The sequence below is a fragment of the Engraulis encrasicolus genome, chromosome 6, assembly GCF_034702125.1.
Source record: "Engraulis encrasicolus isolate BLACKSEA-1 chromosome 6, IST_EnEncr_1.0, whole genome shotgun sequence".
In the NCBI taxonomy this organism is placed as follows: domain Eukaryota; kingdom Metazoa; phylum Chordata; class Actinopteri; order Clupeiformes; family Engraulidae; genus Engraulis; species Engraulis encrasicolus.
This window is the reverse complement of record NC_085862.1, coordinates 23,186,415-23,198,914: the sequence shown is the minus strand read 5'-3', so window position 1 is coordinate 23,198,914 and position 12,500 is coordinate 23,186,415. Positions and strand designations below refer to the sequence as shown.

The 12,500-nt window shown below is 45.9% G+C and overlaps 1 protein-coding gene across 1 annotated transcript in view; it reads left to right on the top strand.

Annotated features, from left to right (window-relative positions):
* The first annotated feature begins 1,121 nt into the window (after nt 1-1,121).
* The window catches only part of igfbp3 (insulin-like growth factor binding protein 3), a 20,100-nt gene continuing 8,721 nt past the window's right edge, over nt 1,122-12,500 (top strand). Inside the window, exons 1-3 of the mRNA XM_063200971.1 lie at nt 1,122-1,723; nt 4,782-5,074; nt 9,047-9,166. Coding sequence (XP_063057041.1) covers nt 1,336-1,723; nt 4,782-5,074; nt 9,047-9,166 — 801 coding nt within the window. The 5' untranslated portion in view covers nt 1,122-1,335. The remainder of the gene's footprint in view (nt 1,724-4,781; nt 5,075-9,046; nt 9,167-12,500) is intronic.

Here is a 12,500-nt window from a genome sequence, read left to right as displayed (position 1 = left end):
AAGCAATGCAATGACACATTACAATGGCATTTTAAAAGAGTGAGCACATGCAGGGCTGGACTGGCCATCTGGCATAGCGGGCATTTCCCGGTGGGCCCTGCGCCCTTGTGGGCCCCTATTTTCAGAATTCGTGGGCCCCTATCTTTTTACATTTCTGAAAATGGGGGCCCACAAGGGTGTGGGGCCCACCAGTGACTCAGTTCTGCACCGCCAATTATGAGGGACCCCTTTAAGCTAAATGTGCCCGGGCCCTATCCCCCAGTCCTGCCCTGAGCACATGCATCTGTGTTTGGACGTTGGGGATAAAGGGCCCGTTTGAAGCATATAGATGTGCAATAATGCATTAAGGACGTGTGTGTGTGTGTGTGTGTGTGTGTGTGTGTGTGTGTGTGTGTGTGTGTGTGTGTGTGTGTGTGTGTGTGTGTGTGTGTGTGTGCGTGCGCGCGCATGCGTGTGTGTGTTTGTGTGTCCAAGGTCTTCCAAGCACATGCCATCATGTCCTACATCATGCATGCCACCCCATACACACCCCTTCTCTGGCCATGTTTAAACAATGAGCCATTACAATGGCATTTTAAAAGAGTGAGCACATGCATGTGTGTTTGGAACGTTGTGGATCTGGTTGAGGTATATAGATGTGTGATGCATCAAGGACGTGTTCTGTTATTGTGTGTGTCCAAGGTCTTCCAAGCACATGCCAGCAGGTCCTACCTCATGCATTATTATTATTATTATTATTATTATTATTATTATTATTATTATTATTATTATTATTATTATTATTATCTCGTGCAATGTTTCTCATGAATAAGGGCTGCTGCCCTTCACAGTGTTTTACTACAGCCTATGTTCCTTATTAGCATTATTATTATTATTATTATTATTATTATTATTATTATTATTATTATTATTATTATAGCAATCATAATAATAGGCTAATGGTGTTAGTACTATTATTATAAGCCTATTGTATTGTTTAAACATTTGTTTCATTTTAAAAAGTGACGCCTAGGCTGTCGCACTATAGTGATGTGTTTTGTGTGCATATGTGGGTCTGTGTGCGTTTCGGTAGGGGTGGGAGCGCGTGAGTATCGCGTTCACATAATTCATCCGACGGGGGGTGTGTGCTTCGCTTCGCAGCTCAGCTCGTGTCGGGTTTTTTTTCAGTCTGTATAAAACCGGGAGTTCCTCTCGCCGGAATCTACAGATGGAGAGAATCGCTCGCGCCGCAGGGATAGTGACAGACCACAGCAGCAGTGACACTGACCCAGACACACGCGCGCTTTATTTCCGCCAGAAAACCCCAAGCCCGCGCCCGTCGAGGAGCTAGGGGGGATGATGACCGGACCGTGCGCTCCTCTCGTTTTGACGGTGCTGGCGGTGGCGGCCTGCTTCACCCGGTTCGCTGAGAGCGTCGGGCCAGTGGTCCGTTGCGAGCCCTGCGACTCGCATGCGCTCACCCTCTGCAAGCCGCTGCTGCCTCGCGACTGCTCGGAGCCGGTGCGGGAGCCCGGTTGCGGCTGTTGCCTGACTTGCGCGTTGGGCTCCGGCCAGGCTTGTGGAGTTTACACCAGCCGCTGCGGGAGCGGTCTCCGCTGTCGGCTTCGGCCACACGAGACCAGACCGCTGCAAGCTCTGCTGGAAGGCCGGGGAGTGTGCACCCCAATCGCCGCCACGGATAAAACAGCCACGGGAGTTATTACTTTGCCCACCAGCAAACACGGTAAGTCAGTCTGTTGCTTCCTCCACGGTGGGTGACGGCGCGCGTGTTGAGGTAGGCTACAGCCTACTGTACTGTTGTATGCAACTGCTTCTTTCTCCCTCCCTGTGTGCCTTCATGTGAACGTGATTAGAGACAGGCTGTAATGGTCAAACAGTACTTCTCAGAGAAAGACTATACTTAGTCGAATGGCAATCACTCACACAAACACAAAACTGGGAGGGCAGCTGTGATCGATCATTGTGAACGGCACAAATGTGGCTATTTTGAGTGCCAGAGACTCGGATAATTTTAGACTCAACCTGTGCAATGTTTTAGCCTAAATGTTCATTTCTGTTACAACAACACGAAACTGTTGGCGTTGAGTTGAGGGGGGGGGGGTAGGCTACAGGCATATCTTACTGCGTTTGTTACTGAGATTGCAGCCCCAATCTCCTGTGACTTTTTGGCGTCAAGGCAACCACACAGTCCCGCCACGAAACCCACCTTGCAATGCCTCGTGTCCGGTTCCACACTACCACCGTTGTTCTCTGAAAAACTGGGGCCACAGCGAGTCCTCTATGCCTTTCAATATGTGTGTGTGTGTGTGTGTGTGTGTGTGTGTGTGTGTGTGTGTGTGAGAGAGAGAGAGAGAGAGAGAGAGAGAGAGAGAGAGAGAGAGAGAGAGAGAGAGAGAGAGAGAGAGAGAGAGAGAGAGAGAGAGTGTGTGTGTAAGCACGCACTCGAATGTGTTTGTGTGCAGTGTTCTGTCCCGTCCCTCTCGCTCTCCATCCACCCCCCTCTCTTTGCACACAGGCGCACACCTCTCTCCCTCTCTCTCTCTCTCTCTCTCTCTCTCTCTCTCTCTCTCTCTCTCTCTCTCTCTCTCCACACACACACACACACACACACACACACACACACACACACACACACACACACACACACACACACACACACACACACACACACACACACACACACACACACACAGAGAATTTTGGCCAAGTCAACCCAATCGTTAGGGGTGGCCACATGTGAGTATATTTAGTTCCTGTCGGTGAGCGTGGCTGCAGTTTTGTGAATGGCTTCCCGCGTTGTTTGCCAGTCAGTCAGTTACACAGAGCTTCATTGACAGCGGGCAGATGCACGAGACAGCATTGCTCGCCATTGATCGCCAGCGCAGCGCGGGCGGGCCCTCGTGTCATCACCATCCTCTTTGTTTTGGACAGGGGATTTGGGACTCACACAGAACGAACACATATCGTGGCACTTTGAAGTGGTCAGGTGAAGTCATCGTCGTATCGCTGTGTACACAGTAGCCTACGAACTCTTATTGTTGCCTCCTCTAATGGAACTGGACCGTTACTCTATCCTCTCGAGCTCTGTCTAGTGTTCCATTCTGTCTCATCAGATTTCCAGATACTTCCTTTGAAATTGCTGTCTCCTGACACACTTGTCCTCCCGTTGGTCACTTTGGTGGGCTCGTCTTGCTCTGGGAAGTCGCTGATTGGTGCAGTTTTGGGGATGAGCCCTTTTTTTTTACTAGGATAGATGGGAGGAGTTTACATTTTGATTTAGCTTTATACTTCAGACTTCCTCTGGTATTTCCCAGTCTAGGGGGGGCAGACAATGTAGAGGATGTAGCCTACTGTACTCCTCTAGTTAGCTACATTAGAACCAGTGTTGCCAGATGGGGCAGTTTCCCGCCTAGTTGGGCTGCTTAGGATAACCATCTGCAAATAAAAAAAATACCAAAATGGCATTTGGATGAGGTTTTCTTAGATTTATGGCCATAGAAATTGATATAATTGTGTTCTAATCGGGCGGGGTTTATTGCTGCCAGGCAGGTTTTGAGCATTTTTTAGGCTGAAAATCATCAGACACATCTGGCAACCCTATTAGAACTTGGATGAGACATAGACATTTTAGGCAACAAGTAGGCTAACTACCTGATATATGTGGCTTTTTATAATATCTTAATCTAATATCTGAAGCACTATCTATTAAATGTGGTGTCCCCTGTCTCGGATTACCAGAATAGATCAATGATTATTTCTATATAGGCCTATTGTAAGAATGGGGCAAGGTAAGGATGGTGATTCCTTAGTCGCCTAGGCTCCCTGTCAGTTACACAGGAAAATCAGTTGAGTGTTTTTCCAGTATTTTTCCTGATCTTGTTTTTGAATGTGTGTGTGTGTGTGTGTGTGTGTGTGTGTGTGTGTGTGTGTGTGTGTGTGTGTGTGTGTGTGTGTGGTGCAGCTTGTTTCCACCCGCGTAGTGTTTTTTAATAAGAGGCCATGATAAGTCTTTGGTCAGATTGCACCATGGAGTGGCGAGAGGGTTTCTCTGATGCTCAATTACTGCACTGACAGCACGACCACAGAAGTTGCCCATCTTCCATGCATAAACAACGGACATGCGCATGCGTCACACACACACACACACACACACACACACACACACACACACACACACACACACACACACACACACACACACACACACATAAACAAACAAACAAGCAAACACACATGCAAATGCTGGAAGTCTAGGAAATGTAAACACATTTTCAGGGGGAACTGTGTGTGTGTGTGTGTGTGTGTGTGTGTGTGTGTGTGTGTGTGTGTGTGTGTGTGTGTGTGTGTGTGTGTGTGTGTGTGTGTGTGTGTGTGTGTGTGTGTGTGTGTGTGTGTGAGCACTGGGTGTGCAAATGTGCACCATCCAAACACATTCCCATCCGTGCATCTTTCCTGCATTCATTCACCTTTGTCCATCAGCCATCAGCATCACATTAAAGTTCCGCTGTCCATCAGCCAATTATGTTAAAGTTCCGCTGTCCATCAGCCAATCATGTTAAAGTTCCGCTGTCCATCAGCCAATCACGTTAAAGTTCCGCTGTCCATCAGTCAATCATGTTAAAGTTCCACTGTCCATCAGCCAATCATGTTAAAGTTCCGCTATCCATCAGCCAATCACATTGAAGTTCTGCTGTCCGTCAGCCAATCACGTTAAAGTTCCGCTATCCATCAGCCAATCACGTTAAAGTTCCCCTGTCCTGTCCCTCTGATCATCCATGTAGACAATCCGGAGGAGTCATATCAGGATGAGTCCAACTCCAACCTCACAACAATGACGGTCACCGCAGCAACAGCAGCAGCAGCAGCAGCAGCGGCGGCCTCTGACGGGCAGGCCCGGCCACCAATCCTGAGCCCCCATGAGCACCACAAAGGCCCGCCCCTGCTCAGCAAGCTGGGCGTGATTCGCCGGGAGAAGAGCAGAAAGAGCCAGAGCTACCGGGTGGAGTCGGTGGGCGGAGACATGCACACCGACACGCACAACTTCAGCCTGGACACCAAGAGGGAGACGGAGTATGTAAGTGGGCCCACACACAAACACTAACTCACTCACACACACACACACACACACACACACACACACACACATGCACTGGTAGGATACAGCACATGCAGAAGTCGGAATGTGTGTGTGTGTGTGCGTGTGTGTGACAGAGAGAGAGAGAGAGAGAGAGAGAGAGAGAGAGAGAGAGAGATGTGTGAGATATGTGCTATGTTGGTCAGCTGGGAGGATCGGCAAATGACCAAGGACGGAATCAAACCCGGGTCATCTGTGTAGTAACCCAGTGCCCTACCGTTAGGCCACGGCAGGGCCAGAATTCTGCAATTGTTGACTCTTGCCCAATCAGGCCCCCCCTGGCATGTGGGGCCACCTAGGGTAGAACCATATCTAGTCTGCAGGGCCCCCCTGGCAGGTGGGGCCCCCTAGGCTGCAGCCATATCTAGCCTTTGTGTTAATCCGACCCTTAGAGTCACATATTCCAAATGACCAGGTTTTAGCTGCCCAAAACCCCATTTCTCAAAAGCATCATTACTGAACAGTTAGCAACTTAGTTGGTGTCCAGTGGGAAATTGCATTGTAGCCAAGTAACTTGCAAGGATAAGGTTGAGAAAAATACACCCCAGATTGTCCTAACTCTTAAAGCGATACCGTGCCGACTCTGGAAATAATGATAATTGCTAGCTTGAAGGTAGACTTTGCATGAAAAGGGCGGGAGAAAGAACGTGAGAAAGGTAAAAATCAATTATTTAGCTCAAGGAGAGCTGTAAAATTAGCTTATTTCCAGATATTTCCAGGTATGGCATTCCTTTAAAAAGCCATGCAGCCAAGCGAAAGTTATTTCGGCAAACACCTGGTTGAATGGAACAGGTTCTGTAAAACAGGTCATTTGGAATATATGGCTTTGAATTGTCAACGATGTAAACGACTGTAACAATGATGCAGAGGGCTTACTACTAATATAACTATTACTACTACTACTATATCTACTACTAATACTACTAATAGAATTATATAATCTTCTCTTCTCTTCTCTTCTCCATATTCTCTTCTCTTCTCTTCTCTTCTCTTCTCTTCTCTTCTCTTCTCCATATCATCTCTCCTCTTCTCTTGTCTTCTCTTCTCTTCTCTTCTCTTCTCCATATTCTCTTCTCTTCTCTTCTCTTCTCTTCTCTTCTCTTCTCTTCTCTTCTCTTCAATTACACACAGTACAGATACTTGTCAGTGACTGATGACCCCTGTTGTAGGATTGCTGTAACCAGATGGGTTGTAATGTCGTAATGTATTACTAAAAGCAGGGTCTCCGCGGATCCTTAAAAAGTCTTAAAAAGTTGTTTTTTAAGGTCTTATAAAGCCTTATATTTTGCCATTTTTGAAAGTGTGGTATTATATTTACGTGGGAGGTCTTATATTTCATCTGGGTAGCTTGAGTGTAAGAAAAAGGGTCTTTTTTTCTGACGCTATAAACCTTATTTAACCGGCATACGTCCCTTATCAAGATGCGGAAGAGTAGATGAAACTGATGTGTTTGTGGCGCAGCGCAGCCCGCTGGCCACACAGCGGGGGGCAGCCGCAGACCTGTGGGCGCAGTGTCTAGCCTACTTGCATGTTAGAAACAGTTCAAAAAAAGTGGGCGAAAAAATATGAACGTGAATCGAGACGGGTAGATAGATGCAAGTGCAGTGTAATGTGGCTTGAGGACAAGAAATAAAACAGTTAGCTATCCAAAGCAACATCGGAATATGAAACTTGATGTTAACTGTGTCGGGAGGACGCATAGCCTTATCATTTAGTCGTTGATGGTAAGTTTTAAATGTTGTCTATCGTAAGCATGTTAGCCATGCCCTCGCGTTTGGGTAGAAGCGTTTGCTAAATGTAAAGGGTTCATTTCATAAAGTCCATTATGACCGTTTTCGAAAATAATTGTTCCTTCATACAATAGCTACACTTTCAAAATCGCCTCTAGATACGTGACCGGCTATTTGATGCCTCTGTCAAATGCAAAATGATTTCGTTAACATGATGACAGCATGAGGAAGTGAGCGCGAGGCAATACGAAATCGGATGAGTAAACTGAATATGTACGACGCCAATGATCTGGCGAGTTGCGTAATGTCCAAATCGGTAACCAGATGGGCAACGGTAAACGCGCTAAATGCTTGTTTTGGACATGATGGAAATCGCTTCCAAGTTGTGCGCTGTTTATTGCTCCCATCTAGAGCACAACAAACTACAGACAGGCTAAGCTCAAAGTAGAACGCTTGCTTCTACGACCCGTCTCTGATAGCGAGGTGGAGGAGGAGAAACGGCAGTCACTCAGAGTAGTCGTACATTTAACCCTTTTGGCACCAAGTGTCCTCTCTCCTAATATCAAAGTGCATTCAACTATTTATCCACCAGAAATGATGCATTGTTGAGCCATTTTTAATGTGTACATTTAAAGGCATTTGATCCTCTTTTGGGTCTTTAGAATAACAGCCTTAAAACAAATTACAAGGAATTGGAAAAAAGTAGAACCACCTACTACTGATATGTGGTTGGAAAGTATAGAGGAAATGAGAAGTATGGAAAAAATAACTTATAGAATCAATAATAAAGAGAATGTGTATGACAAAAAATGGTCCCTTTACAAAAGTTAAGATGAGGAGCCAATCTAAACTATGGCACCCCCATGAGAAATCAAAACTGCACTCAGGTAATAAATATGTATACCCTTCGTATTTTTTTAATTAAAAAAAAAATAATAATAATATTTTAGGTTCATTGTTTTGTGTATGGGGGTTAGGACGTGAGTGTGTGTGTGTGTGTGGGGGGGGGGGGTGAGTGCATGTGAATTCTTTTGTGTGGGGGTGAATGTGGGTGTATGCGTGGATGGATGAATGTCGCAAAGTGTGGGTATTTAGGTGGATGAAAGTTGGTGGGTGTGGATATATGGTTGGATGGATGAATGTGTGCTGATGTGAGTGGGGGAGTGAATGTGGGGTTTGTGAGGATGGATGGATGTAGACCTGCAGATGGGAGCAAAAAGAAGGGTTAAAAGGGTGGGTGGGGTGGAGTACATGAAACGGTGTGTGTGTGGTTTTTATTTATTTAAATTTTTTTAATTTATTAATTAATTATTTATTTATTTTTTTATGTACCGTTTTCTTATGTCTGTTTCGAAATAATCACAAGTGGGGGGAAAAAAAAGAAAAACTGAAAATGTGTTTATAAATGAATGATTGTTCTGAACTTGAATGACCTTGAATGAACTTTGAATGAACACAATAAAGTATAAAAAAAAATAAAATAAAGGCATTTGATGAACATTCATCTGATTTTTCCATAGGCCGTCAAAACATGCTTGGGACCCTCAATTAAATGCCAGTTGTCAATTAACTGACCATATGCATGCATGGTGTCTGTAGGCCTACAGATCAGTTACACCTTGTTACTGCTTACACTGTGTTTACCCTAGGCTACACCATAAAAGCACAGTAGTCATATAATATTGTTTATTATATATAATTATGTACTAGGCCTACATTTCATTACAGCAATGCAAACTAATAACATTAGCAATATTGCAATGCCTCGCCCGAGCGGTGGTCTTATATTTTATCATCAGAGGTCTTATATTTGTCTTAAAAAGTCTTATATTTGGTGATCAAAAATGTGCAGAAACCCTGTAAAAGATTTCGTGGACTGTTGTAGTTTAATACTTTGGCAGTGAAGTATTTTCAATGAATAGCAGCGTGTTCCACTGGCGGGACGGTGCACATTTAAAGTCTTAGGCTTATCATTCCATTAGGCTTACTGTATATGTTCCTAGACATGTTACGTATGGACATGGTCCTAAATGAACTTTACTATGTTAGTTTTACTTTTAGTTCAGTTAGTAAACCTTACATGTATACATCATAACCGTGTGTGTGTGTGTGTGTGTGTGTGTGTGTGTGTGTGTGTGTGTGTGTGTGTGTGTGTGTGTGTGTGTGTGCGGGCGTGTGACAGGGTCCTTGTCGCCGGGAGATGGAGAGTGTGCTGAAGAGTCTTAAAATCACAAACGTGCTGAACCCGAGAGGAGTTCACATCCCAAACTGCGACCGCAGAGGATTCTACAAGAAAAAACAGGTAAGAGACATAACCATGTGGCTGTCTGTTTGTTTGTGTGTGTGTGTGTGTGTGTGTGTGTGTGTGTGTGTGTGTGTGTGTGTGTGTGTGTGTGTGTGTGTGTGTGTGTGTGTGTGTGTGTGTGTGTGTGTGTGTGTGTGTGTGTGTGTGTGTGTGTGTTTGCCAGTGCGTATGTGTGTGTGTGTGTGTGTGTTTGCTTGTCCGTGTGTGTGCGCTGCCTCCATGTGTGTCTGCCGAATGCCCAAAGAAATGGAGCATGGCGCAACATGAGAATTTACGAGCGGAAAACACTAACGCAGAGGAGAGCGTGTGAACCGTCCACTGCACAGAGAGGGGAGGGGGAGGGGGAACGCAGAGTAGTGGCAGAGAAGAGGAGAGAGGAGGAGAGGAGAGGAGAGGAGAAGAGGAGGAGGGGGAAAGCAGAGTGGCAGAGGAGAGGAGAGGAGAGGAGAGGAGTGGAGAGGAGAGGAGAGGAGAGGAGAGGAGTGGAGAGGAGAGGAGAGGAGGAGAAGAGTGGAGAGGAGAGAAGAGGAGAGGAGAGGAGAATGGAGGGGGAGGAGCAAAGCAGAGTGGCAGAACAGAGAGGAGGAGAGAGAAGGAGAGAAGAGGAGAGGAGAGGAGAGGAGGAGTGGAGAGGAGAGGAGAGAGGAGGGGAGAGAAGAGTGACACTGGGGGAAGGCAGGAAGGATAGAAGAAGACAGGAACTAGACGGCAGCAAAATTGAGGGGAAAAGAGGAGAGGAGAGGAGAGGAGAGGCGAGGCGAGGGGGGAAGGACAGGAGAGAGTTAACATGAGACTGAGAGACTTGCGGAAAGAAAGTGTGTATGTGAGAGAGAGAAGTGGAGGGGGGGCAGTGGAGGGGGGGCAGTGATGAGACAGCAGACGGAGAGCAAGAGGGGAGGAGAGAGAGAGAGAAAGAGGGAGTGGGACTTCGCGGAAAGAGCAGAAAGAGAGAGTGGGACTTCGTGGAAAGAGCAGAGAGAGGGAGAGCGATAGGGGAGGAAAGAGAGAGTGGGGCAGCGTAGACAGAGCAGAGACAGGGAGAGAGAGAGAGAGTGGAGCAGTGAGGAAAGAGGGGAGAGAGAGAAAGAGAGTGAGAAAGAGAGAGGGGCAGTGAGGAACAAGCGGATAGAGTGGTAGAGAAAGGCAGAGAGAAGGGAGTAGAGAGAATAAAAGGGACAGCATGGAAAGAAGACAGAGAGAGAAAGGGGAAGGAAAGAGGGGAGAGAGAGAGAATGAGAGAGAAATAGCAGGGAGACAGAGGTAGCAGAGGGAGGGAGGGAGAGAGAGAGAGAGGAGAGAGAGAAAGAGAGAGAGCAGGAGAGAGATAGCAGGAGAGAGATAGGGTGAGAGAGATAGAGAACGGGAGAGAGTGAGAGGGAGCGGGAGAGATAGAGAACGGGAGAGAGAGAGAGTGAGAGAGAGAGAAAGACAGAGAGCGGGAGAGAGAGAGAGGAGAGGGAGAGAGAGAGCGGGGGAGAGAGAGAGGGTGGGAGAGAGAGAGAGTAAGAAAGAGAGAGAGAGGGTGAGAAAGAGAGAGAGCGGGGGAGAAAGAGAGAGAGAGAAAGAGAGAGAGCAGAGGAGAGAGAGAGAAGGAAAGAGAGGGAGAGAGAGGGGGTTCTGTCCTGGGTGCCTAGGGGCTCTTCCTGTCCTCAAATAATGTAACATGAGAGGTTGGTGTGTGTGTGTGTGTGTGTGTGTGTGTGTGTGTGTGTGTGTGTGTGTGTGTGTGTGTGTGTGTGTGTGTGTGTGTGTGTGTGTGTGTGTGTGTGTGTGTGTGTGTGTGTGTGTGTGTGTGTGTGTGTGCGCGTCTCTGTGTGTTTGCGTGTGTGTGTGTATGTATGTTTGCATGTGTGAGGGTGTGTGTGTGTGTGTATGTTTGTGTGTGCGTGTGTGTATGTATGTTTGCGCTTGTACTGTATGGATGTGAGGGTGAGAGAGAGCATAAGTCTGAGCTTGTGTTTGAGTTAAATGTGTGAGCATGATTCTGCACTTTTCCCCTGGGTTTGAGGAGAGGAGAGTTTGAGGAGTGACTGTGTTTGTACATATGGGCCCAAATCATGTACCTATGACCAGTCTGTACATCACGTGCATACAAGTTGGAGGAAGAAGTTTGTACATTCTTTAGAGTACAGTTACATTTACATCTTACATTTTAATTTAAACGGGTCATTAAGTATTGTCTGATCGTCACCCGAATTGCTTGAATGCACAAACATTGTCTGCTTTAACTGATACCACCCAAACAATTGCAAACGCATGTTATCATACGGTATTTTATTGGTCTTAAGATGGAAACATTCACAGGACAGGAAGGAGAAAGGAAGTACACCCTTGCATTCAACAGTTGTTGAATCTCCTTTCACTGCAATAACCTTAAAGGATAACTTCTGCCAATGTCAATATGCTGTTGTATTGCTCACGCTACCCTTGACTTGTCAGTACCAGGTGACGCTGCATTTTTCGACTCAGTCCTTTCCGAGATCTGAGCTATTCTAATGGGGGCAGTTTGTTTACATCAAAAATGTTCTTAACATAGGCCTACTCCAAATATAATCCCAAAAGGTATGACTGTTTGCTAGTTGTCTGCTGAGGTTGCATAACCTTTTGGATGTTATTGGGAATAAATCAAGATGCTTTTTTGAAATGTAAACAAACGCCTGCCCCCAATACAATGACCAGTATCTCAGAAAAGGCTGAAGAAAAAAAAAGTTCAGGGTAGTGTGAGCATTACAACTGCATGTCGAAATTGGCAGAAGTTATCCTTTAACCAGACGGTTCTTGTAGTTGCAGATGAGATAGGCTAAACAAGACAGACTACCTCAGGTGTGACAGACTACCTCAGGTTTTTCTGTAAAATAGCGAATATGTCACCATCTCTCATTTATCTTCATTGTTTTTCATTGTGTTGCTTTCCATGATTACAATGACCCTAAACATACACCTAAGGCCAAAGTTGTTTTTTTTTGAAGAGGTGAGAGTGATTCAGTGATTAAGTATGACACCCGATCTGCGTATTTGAAGTGTTTTGAAGTGACTTATCTGCTCATTTTCACATTATGTTCGATAGGCGACAAAACTTTTGTCTTGTGAAAATCTGCCCTGTCTGTGTTCATTAAAGGGTCAATCTTTATCTGGTGCATGACATTTATTTTTGTACATACATTTTCATTTGGGAGAGTTGTAGCTTTCATATGATTGACTTCTGAAGCCAAGTGATTAATTGAAAGTCAGGTTATTAGCTGTTATTCCAAACAGATGGATAGCCGACAAAACTTTTGGAGACGGCTGTGTGTGTGTGTGTGTGTGTGTGTGTGTGTGTGTGTGTGTGTGT